Source organism: Carcharodon carcharias, chromosome 13, assembly GCF_017639515.1.
Source record: "Carcharodon carcharias isolate sCarCar2 chromosome 13, sCarCar2.pri, whole genome shotgun sequence".
Lineage (NCBI taxonomy): Eukaryota > Metazoa > Chordata > Chondrichthyes > Lamniformes > Lamnidae > Carcharodon > Carcharodon carcharias.
The window spans coordinates 398,121-416,995 of record NC_054479.1 but is presented as its reverse complement, the minus strand read 5'-3'; the positions used below and the strand labels follow the sequence as shown (position 1 = coordinate 416,995).

General features: G+C 48.2%; 1 protein-coding gene across 1 annotated transcript in view; it reads right to left on the bottom strand.

Annotated features, from left to right (window-relative positions):
- LOC121285649 (scavenger receptor class B member 1-like) overlaps positions 1-18,875 on the bottom strand; it is a 77,172-nt gene that overhangs the window by 31,720 nt on the left and 26,577 nt on the right. The window contains exons 5-8 of the mRNA XM_041202307.1: positions 16,420-16,515; positions 16,127-16,242; positions 9,282-9,448; positions 5,577-5,695 (exon numbers count right to left, since the gene is read on the bottom strand). Coding sequence (XP_041058241.1) covers positions 5,577-5,695; positions 9,282-9,448; positions 16,127-16,242; positions 16,420-16,515 — 498 coding nt within the window. The remainder of the gene's footprint in view (positions 1-5,576; positions 5,696-9,281; positions 9,449-16,126; positions 16,243-16,419; positions 16,516-18,875) is intronic.

The window sequence follows — 18,875 nt, the reverse complement described above, 5'->3', positions numbered from 1 at the left end:
GGGGTGGTGGTGGGGGGGGACTTGCAGAGCCTGTCAATGAGGCTGAAAGACACCATTACACATTATTCAGTGAAAGTGAATATATTTTCAGCTTATAAAGTAACAAAATGTGTTCACCCGTGCAACTGCTTGTGATCAAAAATTCTTAACTTATCTCAGCCTTAGACTTCTAGGCGCTGCCCTGACATCCGCAGCAGGGGTGGAGACAGTCTGTGTAATGGTTGACCCTGTTACCTTTGATGCCTTTGGTGTGGGTCCTCTGGAGAGCTGGGGTCTTAGGGGCCCTGACTTGCTCTGGTTGTCCTCCTGTGGGCCAGATGCTCCCTCTGTGGTGACAGAGGACGAGGTTGAGGGGGGGTCACAGGCAAAGGGGACTCGGAGGGAGAGGACAGCCTCTGAGGTTCCTGGGAGAATGACCCAGGGGTGTCCAGCTGCTGCTCCTCCTCCCTTTGGGTGCCCAATGGTCCTGGCTTAGCTCCTTGAGGGGGAGGAGCACCTGGAGGGACATCAAGGTGCCTCGTACCCCTCCCATGCTGCCACTGCAGGGACTCACCCTTTCCTAGCGCAATGGGGTGCAGGTCTGCACACATCTCTGCGTTCTGCTGTACCAGGGTCTCCATGGCGTCCACCATCCTCCCCATGGAGACCTCCACACGCGCACATGTGGGCACCATTTCATCAGAGAGTAGGCAGATGCACTCCTCCGATTCACGGGTCACTCTGGTAAGGGTTTCCAACAGCTCTATGTGATGTTCCCCCGCCTTCTGCTGACTCTCCACGATGAGATGAAGGCCAAATCCAGGAGCTCATCATCTGACTGGGACCTCACAGAAGCCTCTTCCCCAACAGTCCTCCGAGTGCCGGGGAGCTGGGCTGAACCTGCCTCCTCCTGTTGAGGACAGGTGTCCATGCGGTGACCACCAGATTGTGAACCCGAGCCTGCTCTAGATCTAGGTCCCACCGAGATGTGTGTGTCTGCGCTGGTGGAGGGTGTGGGTAAGCGCTGTGAGGGGTCTTCCAGGCTGCTTATTTCCAGCTCTTCAATGGAGGAGGTGTCCTCTTGGCTGGAAGTGAGGACGTGGCTGGAGCTGAGGGACTGGCTGGTTGAGGATATCAGTCGCTTGGCAGAGTTCCCTGTGATGATGTTGTACAGGATCCTCAGGAGGGTGTTCACCGCTGACCTCACCGTCACTGCAGGCAGGGTCCACGTCCCCATCAGTCAGCGCGATGGCTGCTCCTCAAAGTGAGTGAGGGGCCTAGTGTGGGCCACTCCACCCCTGGTCTGGGGCCTCTCCCTGCTGATGTGAGTCAGCTTCTCCTGCATGGAAACAGATGGAGAGAGTGTGAGCAGGACACATGGCGCTGTGTGGAAGGTTTGTGTGGTGAGCGGAGCCGTGAACAGGATGAGGAAGTGAGCTCCAGAGGATATGGGCCTGATGGAGATGTGAGGGTGTGTGAGAGAGTTAGTGATGGTGACCCTCGAGGTGTGAGATCCCTGTGGATGTGTGATGGGTTTGAGAGTGTGTGAGTTGAGAGTGATGAGAAGAGTGGGTTAAGCTGGTGGAACAGATGAGACCGTTCATCCTGTAGTGGCACAGGGCGGCTGTCCTCTTTTTCAGGGCATTGGCACTGACTACCACCTCCTAAGACAAATTGATGATGTTGCAGCCCATCCTGTGGCCAGAATGGGGGCAGAGGAGCTCACGGCGTGCCTCTCCTGTGCCCAGTAGGCATTCGAGGGACGAGTCATTGAGTTGGGGGGGGCAGTCTTTTTGCCTCTTGGGGGCCATCTTGTCCTCCATGCCGCAGTCCTGGGCACTGAAGCGTGTGTGCAGCGCGCTTTAAATGTGGTGCCTGGCATGATGAAGCAGGGAGGTGATGTTGTGGTGGGAGAGTGAGAGCCTGTCTGCCATGGAAACGGTGAGTTTGCTGGGTCTGCATAATTAATGAGGCAAGACTGGGATGAGACAGTCTGAGCTGCTGCCGTTGCAACCAAGAGGTAAAACATCGTTTTACCTGCCTGCTACTGCACTTAGTGTAAATCTTGGATCATTCTGCTGTAGAGTACTCTCCCCAGTTATTCTCTCTTGTACTTTTGTAACAACTGCAGATTTGATCAGGGAGAGGCCCCAGACCAGGGGTGGAGTGGCCCACACTAGGCCCCTCACTCACTTTGAGGAGCAGCCATCGCGCTGACTGATGGGGACGTGGACCCTGCCTGCAGTGACGGTGAGGTCAGCGGTGAACACCCTCCTGAGGATCCTGTACCACATCATCCCTCTCTCAATGCAACTGAGTGCCCTCTCTCCTGCCATGCACTAATTATTTCTGGTTCACAGGGAGGTCTACCAAGCAACCGACACGCTCAGGCAGCCAGTCCCTCAGCTCCAGCCACGTCCTCACTTCCAGCCAAGAGGACACCTCCTCCATTGAAGAGCTGGAAATAAGCAGCCTGGAAGACCCCTCACAGCGCTTACCCACACCCTCCACCAGCGCAGACACACACACCTCGGTGGGACCTAGATCTAGAGCAGGCTCGGGTTCACAATCTGGTGGTCACCGCATGGACACCTGTCCTCAACAGGAGGAGGCAGGTTCAGCCCAGCTCCCTGGTACTCGGAGGACTGTTGGGGAAGAGGCTTCTGTGAGGTCCCAGTCAGATGATAAGCTCCTGGATTTGGCCTTCATCTCATCGTGGAGAGTCAGCAGAAGGCGGGGGAACATCACATAGAGCTGTTGGAAACCCTTACCAGAGTGACCCGTGAATCGGAGGAGTGCATCTGCCTGCTCTCTGATGAAATGGTGCCCACATGTGCGCGTGTGGAGGTCTCCATGGGGAGGATGGTGGACGCCATGGAGACCCTGGTACAGTAGAACGCAGAGATGTGTGCAGACCTGCACTCCATTGTGGAGCCATGGATGTGTCCCTGCAGTGGCAACGCGAGAGGGAAATAAGGCACCTCGATGTCCCTCCAGGTGCTCCTTCCCCTCAAGAAGCCAGGCCAGGACCATTGGGCACCCAAAGAGAGGAGGAGCAGCAGCTGGACACCCCTGGGTCATTCTCCCAGGAACCTCAGAGGCTGTCCTCTCCCTCCAAGTCCCCTTTGCCTGTGACCCCCCCCCCAACCTCGTCCTCTGTCACCACAGAGGGAGCATCTGGGCCACAGGAGGACAAACAGAGCAAGTCAGGGCCCCCAAGACCCCAGCTCTCCAGAGGACCCACACCAAAGGCATCAGAGGCAACAGGGTCAACCATTACACAGACTGTCTCCACCCCTGCTGCGGATGTCAGGGCAGCGCCTAGAAGTCTAAGGCTGAGATAAGTTAAGAATTTTTGATCACAAGCAGTTGTACGGGTGAACACATTTTGTTACTTTATAAGCTGAAAATATATTCACTTTCACTGAATAATGTGTAATGGTGTCTTTCAGCTTCATTGACAGGCTCTGCGAGTCCCCCCCCACCACCACCCACCCCGATCACTAGCAGCTCAGCTGCACGCAGTCGGCCCACGAGTGATTCTGGAGGGAGAAGCGTGTGTGTGGTAGGGTCTTTCGGAACCTCATGCAAACACTGTCCCACGCACACGGATTCTTCACGTATCAAACTCACCTCAATGTTCCGAGCATTTTGAATGCTGCCTGCTGGGGTTCGCTTTCAGTTGTCCATCTGAGCTGACCTGCATCTCCGCCCAGCCACTGATCACACTCCCATGCAGCTCCCATTCCCACCCAGCATGAGGCTGCACTCACCTTCAATTTCGGAAGGTTTGTCTTCAGCTCCCCTGTCCTTACCCCTCCCCCAGTCACCCATTTCCATTCCTCATCACAGTTAACCCCCTCCTGGCGTCACCTTCCACCCCCCACCATCACCTACCAGCCACACAAGCCTTTTCCTTCTGGGATATCCAGGTGAATGTGCACGTTCCCTACCTTCCCAAATTTCCCACTCCCATCCACATTAGCCTCCCCGACCTCCTCCTTCCCACCCCAGGGTCAGTGTCAGCCTCTGAGACCCCACCAACCACCCTCGCTTTCCCTTCTACCGATACTGTCACACCCTCACCCACCCAGCAGACCGGCTCACTCTGCCCTCTCTCATTCTCACCATTCCCTCCTACCACACCCACCCTCAGTTCGCTCCCCAGGAGGCAGCCATCAACTCCACAGATCCCTCCCTTGCATGTTCATCTGGACATTCTCTCCTACCATCCTCCCGCCTTGCTCCTTCCTCCACCCAGACTCCTTCCTTCCCCACTCTGAGCTCCTTCCCTTACACCATCCTCCCCCCTTATACCTACCTCCCCAGTTGCCGTATTCTCCCCCATTACAACCTCCTCCCCTTGACTCCCTCCCCCCTAAACTTATCCCCCTCGACACCATTGTGCCCCCTTCCACACCTCACTCCTCCGTGTCCCTGGTACATCTTCCCCTCCCAGTCAAACCTGTACCTTCCTCTCCAGCCCCTCACCAATCATCCGGAGCAGACCATGGCCAACACACTGATGTCCTGAAGCAGACCCTCACTGGTGACCTTCCACCTTCCGTGAGCCGCTTCATGGTGGAGCCATGTCCATGAGAATCCAGCCGGCATGTCATGGACGTTCCTCCAGGGTCCTGTTGCTGTCGGGCTCCAGAATCTTCTACTCCTCGGATGTCCATGATGTGAGCAAGGCCCTGGCGGTAAGTCCCGACTTCCTCATGTCGCACTTATCCAGGTGTTCTACACCAGCGTGTTTTACCGATGTGTGTGATAAGTGTGATCTCAGGGGGATGATTCCGATGGGCTGGCCTTATACTGATTATACAGATATATTAATGAATTTCCTGATGTCTGACGATGGGAAATACAGGCACCATCGACGGGCAGAGCGGACAATCATAACCTGGTTTCACGATGGCATGAAACTGGTTTTTGGCCTTCCCACCACATTGTGCACTCATGCCCACCTTGACCCCCATTGCCAGTGGGCAGGGAAAATTCCACCCGAAGTCTTTTCAAGAGGGCATTGCTGGTCTGATCGGTTAGGCAGATGCTCAGCTGGAATTTAATGCAGAGACACAAGGTGATAATTTTGAGATGAGATAAGAAGAGGAAATATACCTCAAATGGCAAAGCATTAAAAGGAATCTTGGAGCAGAAAACTTTAAAGGTTAAGATAGTAAAATTTAAAAACTATAATAAAAATAATGAGCTCTTAAGTTCTAAAAATGGGGACATTAAGGACAAAACCAGGAAGTTAATGTTAAACCAAATGAAGTCAGCTGTTAATTGTAGTTTAAATATTAGGTCCAGTTCTGGGCACCATGTTTCAGGTAGAACATTAAGCCAATGAGAAGGTTCTGAAGATTCACTAAGATGATCCCAGGGATAAGAGGCTTTAGTTATGAGGGAAGACCAGGGAAACTGAGGAACTATTTGTTTTGGGACAGAAAAGGATGAGGGAAGATTATCTGCTCTGCGTTGGGATCACATTAACTTATCACAGAGTCATTCTTGAGATGCTAGCTACCTTGATGCTGTTGGTTAATTTTGCTAGTTTTATTGGTTGACCTGTCTGTAAAGATCGTACTTACAGGATGGAGGTCAATGAAAAGTGCATGATCCTTCTCATTGGGATGTAATCCAGAGACAGCCTCCCACAGGACTGGGTCAGCGTTGTAGAAGTGCGGGTGCGAGATGAAGATTTGAGCATCTGAAGATGAAAAATTTATAATAAGCCCAAAATAAACTATTACTGTTCTTTCCAACTGAATTATACAAGACAAATCATGCACACAACTCAACAGCAACCCATTCTTGTCAGATCTGAAGGAAAGATATCAGGTGAGCATTTCATTGAGGAATATTAAAACTCATCATTCCTACCCTGGCCCTGAACTTGCCTCTTCCTCTAGTTTGTCTTATCTCCTCTCATGCTTCACCAAGTTCATCTTGTTGATGAAATCCACCTCTTGTTCCTTCTCCCTTATGCCCACTAAAGAGCTTCAACTTCCAACTTCCCTTCCTGGTGCCCACATTAGCTGTTATTGTTAATACTTCCCTCTTTTCAGTTACTTTCCCCTATCCTTCAAATCTGCTGTTATCACCCCTCATCTCAAAACAATCCTGATCCCTCCAATCTTGCAAACTACTGTCCCATCTCCAACCTTTCTTTCCTTTCAAAAGTACCTCGTACATGTCATCACCTCCCAAATTTGTGCCATCTTCATGGAGCTGAGAATTTGAATGTCTTTAATCATTGTACCAAAGCGACTCTCAGCAGAGTACAAACAACATCCTATATGACTGACAAATGTGAACAACCCCTCCCTGTCCTTCTTGACTTGGCTGAAGCTTTTGAACACGTTGGCCAAACCATCCTCGAATCTGGTTTGATTGTTACACCTTTCTTAGTTCATGAAGTCACATTTCCAATTTTCCAACCAAACTCCTGAATTGAGAGAATTTTGGAAGATTATGGCTGCAGCATCTGCAATTTCTTCACCTACTTTTCCTTTATAACCCTGGGATGGAAAGGTCTCAGTTCCTGGGGCAGGGTTTATTACTCGGTGTGTGGGCGCACACCTGATGCACCTGAGCATCAAACAGCACACAGTGGTCAAGCATCCCGACGTCATCGCGCACTCGCATGACCTTTCAGGTGACGGGTGCATGCGAGAATTGGCAGCCTGTCTGCCGACAATTAAAAGGCCGATTAATGTATTAATTAACTGTGATTTTTTTGCTGCCTGTCCAAGGTTACAGTTGGCCGTGAACGAATCAGCCAGGCAGCCTTTGGATTTTTGAGGAATCCTCATCCAAAGGCAGGATAAGGCTTCCGATATAATTAAAAAATAATAAAAATATTTGGGCAGAATTTTTATAATCTATACATTTAAGTGAGAGAGTTCGATGTGTGGACATTTTCTCCACAATTTAAAATCTTTATTTCATGGTTTCACATTCTTCACTCCGAGGCAGCTCTCTGCCCTCTGGGAGCTTTCATTCCGCGTTCCCCTGTGCCCGTGCTGACCTCAGTGCCCACCCTCCTCCTGCCCCCACCCCGGCAGCGCTGGGCCTTTCAGCCGTTAATTGGTCAGCTAGTGTGAAATTGTGGTCAGGGGCCAATCGCAGGTGGCGACCCATTTCCCGGCCACTCCAGGGCCTGCCCACTGTGCCCGCCCACTGCGCCCGTCCACCATGCCCGCCCACCGCGCCCGCCCACCATGCCTGCCCACCATGCCCACCCACCATGCCCGCCCACCGTGCCCGCCCACCGTGCCCACCCACCGTGCCCGCCCACCGTGCCCGCCCACCATGCCCGCCCACCACGCCCGCCCACCATGTCTGCCCACTGTGCCCACCCACCATGCCCACCCACCATGCCCACCCACCATGCCCGCCCACCACGCCCACCCACCGTGCCCACCCACCATGCCCGCCCACCATGCCCGCCCACCATGCCCGCCCACCACGCCCGCCCACCACGCCTGCCAACCGTGCCTGCCCACCGTGCCGCCCACTGTGCCCACCCACCACGCCCGCCCACCACGCCCGCCCACCGTGCCCGCCCACCATGCCCGCCCACCACACCCACCCACCACACCCACCCACCATGCCTGCCCACTGTGCCCACCCACTGTGCCCACCCACCATGCCCACCCACCGTGCCCGCCCTCTGCGCCCGCCTGATAACCTCAAAATTCAGCCCAGGCTTTTGCTTCATTTCTTTATCTCATACTGTTATCTTGCCTATGTTAACTTTAGTGAGTTTTAGGCCCAGATTAATTTTCATAGCTTTATGTTCTCCCACATCAACATTAAATCATCAAATGATAGAATGATACAAGATGGAGGAGGCCATTTGGCCCACTATGCCTGTGCCAGCTCTTTGAAAGAGTAACTCAGCGAGCTCCGCTCCCCTGCTCCTTCCCCACAGCACTGCATATTTTCTCCCCTTCAAGTATCCGCTCTGAAAGTCTGCTTCATCTCTCTTCCAGCAGGTGATTCCAGATCACAACAACTTGCTGTGTAAAGAACGTTTCCTCGTCTCCACTTTGGTTCATTTGCCAATCAGCTTCAATCTGAGTTCCTCTGGTTACCGACTCTCCTGCTCGTGGAAACAGTTTCTCCTTATTTACTCTATCAAATCTCCCCTTAACATTCTCTCCTCTAAGGAGGACAATCCTAACCTCTTCAGTCTCTCCACATAACTGAAGTCCCCCATCCCTGGTACCATTCTGGTAAATCTTCTCTACACCCTCTCCAAGGCCTTGACGTCCTTCCTAAAGTCTGGAGTCCTAGATCCTGGAACTGGACACATTAGTCCAGCTGCCTGAGGCCTAACCAGTGATTTTACAGGCTTCATGTAACTTCATTCTTTTTCTAAAATTTAATGTAATATGATGCACCGATGTTTAGTTGTTCCTTTTCAGAATGATGGAACTAAACAGCATGTCTGATAAACACATATCTTCGATGTCATTTCTGCTGAAGCTATGTTGTTCTGTCTGCTTATGAAAAGCAAAATCCCTAAAATAAATGTGACAATAACCCAGTTCAGGTAAATTTCTCCAAACCCTCTCCAAAGCCTTGATCTCCTTCCTTAAGTGTGGTGCCCAGAATTGAACCCAATCCTCCAACTCGAACTTAACCAATGTTTGTAAAAGTTCAGCATCACTTCCTTACTTCTGTACTCTAAACCTCTATTTATAAAGCTAAGGTCCCGTATGCTTTTTTAACATCCTTAATTTGTCCTGCCAACTTCCAACATTTGTTTAGACACCTCCAGCTCTCTCTGCTTCTGCAGCCTTGTTTAAACTTATTTATATTGTCTCTCGTTGTTCTTCCAACCAAAATGCATCGCTTCACAATTGTCTGAGTTAAATTGCATCCACCATTTCACCAGGTGTCTGTCTGTCCTCTTCATCGTTTATTACATTGCTGAGTATGGAGCCTCGGCAGACTTTGAAATTATGCCCTGTCTATCCAAGTCCAAGTCATTAATATACATCAAAAAGAGCAGTGGTCCTTATACTGACCCCTGGGAACACCCTTGTACAATTCCCTCCAGTCTGAAAAACATTTCACCATTACTCTCTGCTTTCTGTCTCTTAGTCAATTCTGTATCCACACAGCCACTGTCTCTTTAAGGGCTTCAATTTCGCTAATATAATCATTACTGTCATCATCAACATAAAAGCAAATCACAATTGAGGAAAAGTTGAAATGTTAATATGATTTCTTGCATCCATTTGGTTTTCTTTTTTAACTGAGCATTATACAGATTGTATACTCACAGTCTCTGCACGTGCTGACATTCAGCACTCCGGACTGCCTGCAGGGACAGAAGCCTTCGTTGGGGGGATACACTGTCCCATTCGCAAACATTGTCTTCGGAGCAATGTATCGGAAAGAAGGTAACCCAAAGGTCCTGCCTGATTGTTGGTAAACTAACTCTAATGACCTGTTCAAATTTAAAAATAAAATTGTTTAAGGATCAATTTCCTGCCAATGCTATAACTGCAAAGTGAAATAATTAATCTAAAGGACCTAGCTGCTAGACTGGGTCTGTGACAGGTGGTGAGGGAACCAACAAGAGGGAAAAACATACTTGACCTCATCCTCACCAACTTGCCTGTCGCAGATGCATCTGTCCATGACAGTTTCGGTAGGAGTGACCACCTCACAGTCATTGTGGAGACGAAGTCCCGCCTACACATTGAGGATACCCTTCATCACATTGTGTGGCACTAGCACCGTGCTAATGGGATAGATTGTAAACAGATCTAGCAAATCAAGACTGGGTATCCAGGAGGTGCTGTGGTCCATCAGCAGCAGCAGAATTGTACTCGAACACAATCTGTAACCTCATGGCCCAGCATATCCCCAGCTCTACCATTACCATCAAGCCAGGGGATCAACCCTGGTTCAATGAAAACTGCAGAGGGGTATGTCAGAAGCAGCACCAGGCATACCTAAAAATGGAGTGTCAACCTGGTGAAGCTACAACACAGGACTACTTGCATGCCAAACAGCATAAGCAGCAAGCGATAGACAAAGCTAAGCGATCTCATAACCAATGGATCAGATTTAAGCTCTGCACTCCTGCCACATCCAGTCGTGAATGGTGATGGACAATTAAACAACTCACTGGGGGAAGAGGCTCCACAAATATCCCCATCCTCAATGATGGAGGAGCCCAGCACATCAGTGCAAAAGATAAGGCTGAAGTATTTGCTACAATCTTCAGCCAGAAGTGCCAAGTGGATGATCCATCTCAGCCTCCTCTGGAGGTTCCCAGCATCACAGATGCCAGTCTTCAGCCAATTCGATTCACTCCTCGTGATATCAAGAATTGGCTGAAGGCACTGGATACTGCAAATGCTATGGGTCCTAACAACATTCCAGCAACAGTACTGAAGACTTGTGCTCCAGATCTTGCCGCGCCCCTAGCCAAGCTGTTCCAGTACAGCTGCAACACTGGCATCTACCCAGCTATGTGGAAAATTGCCCAGGTATCTCCTGTACACAAAAAGCAGGACAAATCCAACCCGGCCAATTACTGCCCCATTAGTCTACTCTCTATCATCAGTAAAGCAATGGAAAGGGTCATCGACAGTGCTTTCAAGTGGCACTTGCTTAGCAATAACCTGCTCACTGATGCCCAGTTTAGGTTCCGCCAGGGCCACTCAGCTTCTGACCTCATTACAGCCTTGGTTCAAACATGGACAAAAGAGCTGAACTCCCGAGGTGAGGTGAGAGTGACTGCCCTTGACATCAAGGCAGCATTTGACTGAGTGTGGCATCAAGGAGCCCTAGCAAAACTGGAGTCAATGGGAATCAGGGGGAAAACTCTCCACTGGTTGGAGTAATACCCAGCACAAAGGAAGATGGTTGTGGTTGTTGGAGGTCAGTCATCTCAGCTCCAGGACATCACTGCAGGAGTTCCTCAGGGTAGTGTCCTCGGCCCAACCATCTTCAGCTGCTTCATCAATGACCTTCCTTCCATCATAAGATCAGAAGTGGGGATGTTCACTGATGATTGCACAATGTTCAGCACTATTCGTGACTCCTCAGACACTGAAGAAGTCCATGTCCAAATGCAGCAAGACCTGGACAATATCCAGGCTTGGGCTGACAAGTGGCAAGTAACATTCACACCTCATAAGTGTCAGGCAATGACCGTCTCCAACAACAGAGAATCCAACCTTCGCCCTTTGACAATCAATGGCATTACCATCACTGAATCCCCCACTATCAACATCCTGGGAGTTACCATTGACCAGAAACTGAACTGGACCAGCCATATAAATACTGTGGGTACAACAGCAGGTCAGAGGTAAGGAATCGTGCAATGAGTAACTCACCTTCTGACTCCCCAAAGCCTGTCCACCATCTACAAGGCACAAGTCAAGAGCATGATGGAATACTCTCCACTTGCCTGGATGTGTGCAGCTCCCACAACACTTAAGAAGCTTGACATCATCCAGGACAAAGCAGCCCCGCTTGATTGGCACCACATCCACAAAACATTCACTCCCTCCACCACCGATGCACAGTAGCAGCAGTGTGTACCATCCACAAGATGCACTGCAGGAATTCACCAAGCTTAGACAGAACCTTCCAAGCCCACGGCCACTACCATCTGGAAGGACAAGGGCAGCAGATAGATGGGAACACCAACACCTGGAAGTTCCCCTCCAAGTCACTCACTGTCCTGACTTTAAAATATATTGCCATTCCTTCACAGTCGCTGGGTCAAAATCGTGGAACTCCCTCCCTAACAGCACTGTGGGTGTACCTACACCACATGGACTGCAGTGGTTCAAGAAGGCAGCTCACCACCACCTTCTCAAGGGCAGCTACTAGAGGGGCAATAAATGCTGGCCCAGCCGGCAAAGCCCATATCCCGGAAATGAATAAAGGAGACTTGTGTGGTGCCTGAGCACTGAAGTATATTTACTGATGTTCGCATTATGTAGTCTAGAGACCAGCAAAATGACAATCGCTCAACAAATTGCACAAAATGTCAAATGCAGTCCAATGAGGCAGCATCTTTGGAGGATGAAACACGGTTAAGAGGAGTGAAAGTGGATAGCCCCTGACACTGGCTGCAGTGATCACAATGTACAATTAATCCATGCCCAATTGAAGTGATGCAGGCAAACTTCATGCTCCTGATCATTCGCAAGGCTGAGCTGAGCAGCCCAGTGCCAAAGCTTCTGTTGAATGGCTGCACAGCTCAACAGGGGCCCAGGTTTGTGTGAGGCCAGCACCAATTCAAGTTCACCTGCAATACCTAAAGCCAGACTGAACCGCTTAAAGGTGAGGTGTGTTCCAGCTGAAGCAAGCCTGGAATTGGCTGGTCAAAACTGGAAGAGCTACAGCAAGTCCACAAAATGGCATAACAGGCAAGGAAGTGCCCCCCCAGGTTTGCAAATGATGCAAAGGATCTGGATGCAATGCTGCAAGAAGTTTAATAACATCCCAAGAGTGGTCAAGGTCAGTGAGTGCATCCTTAAAGTGCATCCTTAAGAGCAGTGGGAAACCAGGGGATTGGGAAGCCTACAAAGACCAACAGAGGACAACTAAAAAAGAAATAAGGAGGGAGAAGATTAAATATGAGGGTAAACTAGCCAGTAATATAAAAGAAGATGGCAAGAGTTTTTTTTAGATATATAAAGGGTAAGAGAGAGGCAAAAGTGGACATTGGGCCACTGGAAAATGACGCTGGAGAATTAGTAGTGGGGAACAAAGAAATGGCGGAGGAACTGAATAGGTACTTTGCGTCAGTCTTCACGGTGGAAGACACGAGTAACATCCCCAAAGTTCAAGAGAGTTGGGGGGCAGAGGTGAGTATGGTGGCTCATTACCAAGGAGAAGGTGCTAGGAAAACTGAAAGATCTGAACAAAAAAACTGCGGATGCTGGAAATCCAGCTTATATTTCAACTCTTTCTTGGACTCGAACGCAAGTTTTGTCGAAGGGTCATGAGGACTCGAAACGTCAACTCTTTTCTTCTCCGCCGATGCTGCCAGACCTGCTGAGTTTTTCCAGTTAATTCTGTTTTTGTTTTGAAAGATCTGAAGGTGGATAAATAACCTGGATCAGATGGATTACACCCCAGAGTTCTGAAGGAGATAGCTGAAGAGATAGTGGAGACGGTATTGGTGATCTTTCAGGAATCACTGGAGTCAGGGAGGGTCCCAGAGGACTGGAAAATCGCTAGTGTAACCCCTGTTTAAGAAGGGAGTGAGGCAAAAGACGGGAAATTACAGGCCGATTAGCCTGACCTCGGTCGTTGGTAAGATTTTAGAGTCCATTATTAAGGGTGAGATTTCAGAATACTTAGAAGTGCATGGTAAAATAGGACAAAGTCAGCATGGTTTCATCAAGGGGAGGTCATGCCTGACAAATCTGTTAGAATTCTTTGAGGAGGTAACGAGCAGGTAAGACAAAGGGGAGCCAATGGATGTTATCTACTTGGACTTCCAGAAGGCCTTTGACAAGGTGCCACACAGGAGGCTGCTCAGTAAGATAAGAGCCCATGGTGTTAGAGGCAAGGTACTAGCATGGATAGAAGATTGGCTGTCTGGCAGGGGGCAGAGAGTGGGGATAAGGGGGTCCTTCTCAGGATGACGGCCGGTGACTAGTGGAGTTCCGCAGGGGTCAGTGTTGGGACCACAACTTTTCACTTTATACATTAATGATCTAGCTGAAGGAACTGAGGGCATCCTGACTAAGTTTGCAGATTATACAAAGATAGGTGGAGGGACAGGTAGTATTGAGGAGGCGGGGAGGCTGCAGAAGGATTTAGACAGGTTAGGAGAATGGGCAGAGAAGTGGCAGATGGAATACAACGTGGGCAAGTGTGAGGTCATGCACTTTGGTAGGAAGAATAGAGGCATAGACTATTTTCTAAATGGGGAGAGAATTCAGAAATCTGGGGTGCAAAGGGACTTGGGAGTCCTAGTCCAGGATTCTCTTAAGGTTAACTTGCAGGTTGACGTGGTAGTTAGGAAGGCAAATGCAATGTTGGCATTTATTTCAAGAGGACTAGAATATAAAAGCAGGGATGTGCTGCTGAGACTTTATAAAACTCTGGTCAGACCACATTTAGAATATTGTGAGCAATTTTGGGCCCCGTATCTCAGGAAGGATGTGCTGGCCCTGGAGGGGGTCCAGAGGAAGTTCACGAGAATGATCCCAGGAATGAAAGGCTTAACATATGAGGAACGTTTGAGGACTCTGGGTCTATACTCAATGGAGTTTAGAAGGATGAGGGGGGATCTGATTGAAACTTACAGAATACTGAAAGGCCTGGATAGAGTGGACGTGGGGAAGATGTTTCCATTAGTAGGAGAGACTAGGACCCAAGGGCACAGCCTCAGACTCAAGGGAAGACCTTTCAGAACAGAGATGAGGAGAAACTTCTTTAGCCAGAGTGGTGAATCTATGGAATTCATTGCCACAGAAGGCTGTGGAGGCCAGGTCATTGAGTGTACTTAAGACCGAGATAGATAGGTTGTTGATTGGTAAGGGGATCAAAGGTTACGGGGAGAAGGCGGGAGAATGGGGTTGAGAAACTTATCAGCCATGATTGAATGGTGGAGCAGACTCGATAGGCTGAATGGCCTAATTTCTGCTCCTATGTCTTAGGTCTTATGGTCTTATTCCAAATCCCACCAACTGCACCTCCAGCATCAGCTACCGCTTCATTATCCACACCCAATTCACTCACCTACCAATAATCTCAACCGATCACATCTCAAACCTCACATTCATAGCCTCAGCTCAACCTCACACACCTAGCACACCCACATATCACAGCTTCTACACACCAGCTATTCCACTGGGAAGGCAAATCATCCACACGGACACACCTCCCCGTCTTTTGTAAAAGAAGCTGCCCAGCAGTAAACCAGAGAGGACAGGCAGGCCTGCAGGTGCTGACCCTCATGGAGAAGACAATTCCTTTCATAATTCCAAGGTGATACTGCGTAATCAGATTATGATACTTTAAGTGCCTTTTACCATGTCCCGAATAGTACATTCTGGCATTTTCCATATTACTAATGTCAGTGAAAATTGGTCTATATATCCATGCTTTCTCTCTCCCTCCTTTCTTAAATAATAGGGTCACATTTTCTACTTTCCAATCCTTGGGAGTGTTCTACAATCTAGGGAATTATAGAATATTGAAAAAAGTGCATCCACTGTCCCTATAGTTATCTTTAGAGGATTAATCAAATGTTAGTGCCACTAATTTCTCCTGTACTTTTTTTCATTAATAGTAATTTCTTTCAGTTTCTCATTCTCATTAGATACTTGATTTTCGTAATATGTCTGGAATGTTTTTGGTGTTTTTTACCATGAAATATTTAGCATTCTGCATTTGTGATTAATGCCTAGAAACATACATGATGTCATCACTGATCATTGTGCTTGTAGTGGATAATTTCAGTTAAAACTCTGACTACCTCACCTGACCCCCTTTACATTATAAACTTTGACCTTTTATTAATAATTTTATTTACAACCATTTTTTCACCATCTACAAGGCACAAGTCAGGAGTGTGATGGAATACTCCCCACTTGCCTGGATGAGTGCAGCTCCCACAACACTCAAGAAGCTCAACACCATCCAGGACAAAGCAGCCTGTTTGATTAGTACCCCATCCAGAAATAATCACTCTCTCCATCACCGACGCACAGTAGCAGCAGTGTGTACCATCTATAAGATGCACTGCAGGAATTCACCAAGGCTCCTTTGACAGCACCTTCCAAACCCATGACCACTACCAACCATCTAGAAGGACAAGGGCAGCAGATAGATGGGAACACCACCACCTGGAAGTTTCTCTCCAAGTCACTCATCATCCTGACTTGGAAATATATCACCATTCCTTCACTGTCACTGGGTCAAAATCCTGGAATGCCCTCCCTAACAGCACTGTGGGTGTACCTACACCACATGGACTGCAGCGGTTCAAGAAGGCAACTCACCACCACCTTCTCAAGGGCAACTAGGGATGGGCAATAAACGTTACCCCTAGCCAGTGAAGGCCATATCCCACGAACAAGTAAAAAAAAAACATTTCTTGTGTCTCACAAATCTTTTCTGATTATATATTGATTCATACCTACAAGCATCAGGGCTAAAAAACTTCAATGAGTCAGATGGATCCATGAATGGAGGCCACAGTTCACCTGCTGTTCCATTCAACATGTTGCACTGGTCAGAATGCCAGAAGTTTACCTGGAATACCAGAAGTGCATTTATAATAACTCCCATTTGATGATATACAAAATAAAGGTTTCAAATATGGCACTTGATTGATATTATCAGACAGAAACCCTGATGGGGCTTGTGCTGCCCACTTGTCTGTTCCCATTATCCGCTGTTTACTCACTGTTCTGCAGGGAGGGTCTCTACCTTTTTAAGACCATTCCAGGTGCTAATTTTATGGGCTTTATTAATGTCATCAACTCCTGTATTAATTGTGAATAATCCAGTATCTGTGTTGTTCAACTGTAACAGAATTAGAGAATAGGCTGTTAGATCATTTATTCTTCACATGAAGAAACAGTTTAAATCTAATTACTAGCAGAGGAATTTTCAGACAAGTAAAGTTAATCACATCATGATAGGAAGTTAGAATAAATGACTAATTTTGACATGTCATTTCCCTTTTGCTGGAAGTGGATTAATTAATTAAGGCCATTTGCATTTGATAATGTAAAACCAGTCACAAAAAGGAGCCGTGCTCAATTCCAGCACTGTGAGAACATGAGGCTGAGGAGGGTCCATTACACTGTGGGCAGCAGAGTTGAATGGAGTAGGAGCCAGCACTTTGAATGAGGCAGGTAATGGGAAGAGCCTTTGGCAGCTGTGTCAAGATGGCCACCTGGAGGATCAGGCATGTGGACCAAGACCACTCAAGTGGCACAAGGATCCTCCTCACTGCAGGGGAGGAATATTCACAGCTTCACCTTGTGTGGGAGAGTCCTGCTGCAGAAGCCAGTGACCACACAAACTTCTCCTCACCATCATTAATGCTCTTTTACCGTGATGGATTGCTGCCTTCTGACCTGCACTAGGAAATACAAACCATATCCCTAACATACAGCAAGAAGGAGCCAATTTTTTGTGGGATTTATCTTAATAATCATTCAGGGGATGTGGGCTTCGCTGGCTGGGTCCAGCATTTATTGTCCATCCCTAGTTGCCCTTGAGAAGGTGGTGGTGAGCTGCCTTCTTGAGCCGCTGCAGTCCATGTGGTGTAGGTACACCCACGGTGCTGTCAGGGAGGGAGTTCCAGGATTGTGACCCAGCAATAGTGAAGGAACGGTGATATATTTCCAAGTCAGGATAGTGAGTGACTTGGAGGGGAACTTCCAGGTGACGATGTTCCCATGTATCTGTTGCCCTTGTCCTTCTAGATGGTAGTGGTCGTGGGTTTGGAAAATGCTGTCTAAGGAGCCTTGGTGAATTCATGCAGTGCATTTTGCTGCTACTGCTACTGTTATATTGTTAAATGGTGGAATTCAAAGGGGCTGGTGATACAATGAGAATTTACATTTAAATGAGCTGTGTTGGATATAACAGGCAGCAGTTTTTGTGTGTGGGGCAGAGGCAATGTAAGATCAAAGCAGCTGTAAGCCTACAACTGTCTCCACTGGGGCCAAAGTGAAAGGAACCTCATTTTGAATTCCTACGGTGAAAATGCTTTGCCTGGTGTCTGGTTAAGTCTATGGGTTGCTGTTGCCTTTTAATGGAGATTAGTTTGGGAATTTGTTAAAAGTTATGACAGTAGTAATTTTTTTTCATTCATGCAATATGAGCGTCCCTGGCTCGGCCAGCATTTATTGCCCATCCCTAATTGCCCTAGTTCAGAGGGCATTTAAGAGTCAACCACATTGCTGTGGGTCTGGAGTCACACGTAGACCAGACCAGGTAAGGACGGCAGAGTTCCCTCCCTAAAGGACATTAGTGACCCAGATGGGTTTTTACAACAATGGACAATGGTTTCATGGTCATCATCAGACTTTTAATTCCAGATTTTTATTGAATTCTAATTCCACCATCTGCCGTGGTGGGATTCAAACCCGGGTCCCCAGAGTGTTACCCTGGGTCTCTGGATTACTAGCCCAGTGACAATCCCAGTGTGCCATCGCCTTCCCTTTATAAAATAACAACATAATAATTAATAATAACCTAATAAAATGTGGATATAGGAGAGGGTACCACACATCCATTTGTGGAATTCACACATCTCATTGTTTAAGGATGGCCAACATCTAAAGACTATGGAGTTTCCAGACTGCCTGTCTCCATGTTTCATACTGGACAAAAGGGAAGATCGACACTTAATGGCCACTATCAACTTCCCATTGGATCATGAAGGCCTCCCCCATCCAAAATAACCTGGGTGGACCTCAGAAGTGTAAACCCAGCAGATACATGATCAAATCTGGTATCAGGGACTGTACCCTTATTATCCAAGGACCCAGCAGATCCATCAGAACCACAAGTCCTCGGCCAGTCTGAGAACCAGACTCGGAAACTAGCTGCAAATCATAAAGCAGCCAAAGTAGTTAAACCTGTTCTAGTTGTAAAGTTCACCTGAGCTCCAACCTCCTAGATATTTGACTACATGAAACCTCACAACCTGCTGTGAACCCTTTGCTTTACAGGACCATCATTTCAACTTTAAATCATCCATTCAAGAAACCACAGGCCTGTCAGGTTATGTATTCTCACACTTACCCTGAATTAACACAATTCCACACACTCGGTCTCACGCATCTACATGCACAACGCTTAGAAACAGATAAAAATAGTGCATTTTTACAAATTACAATTGATTCAGACTCTGATTTACAATTTCT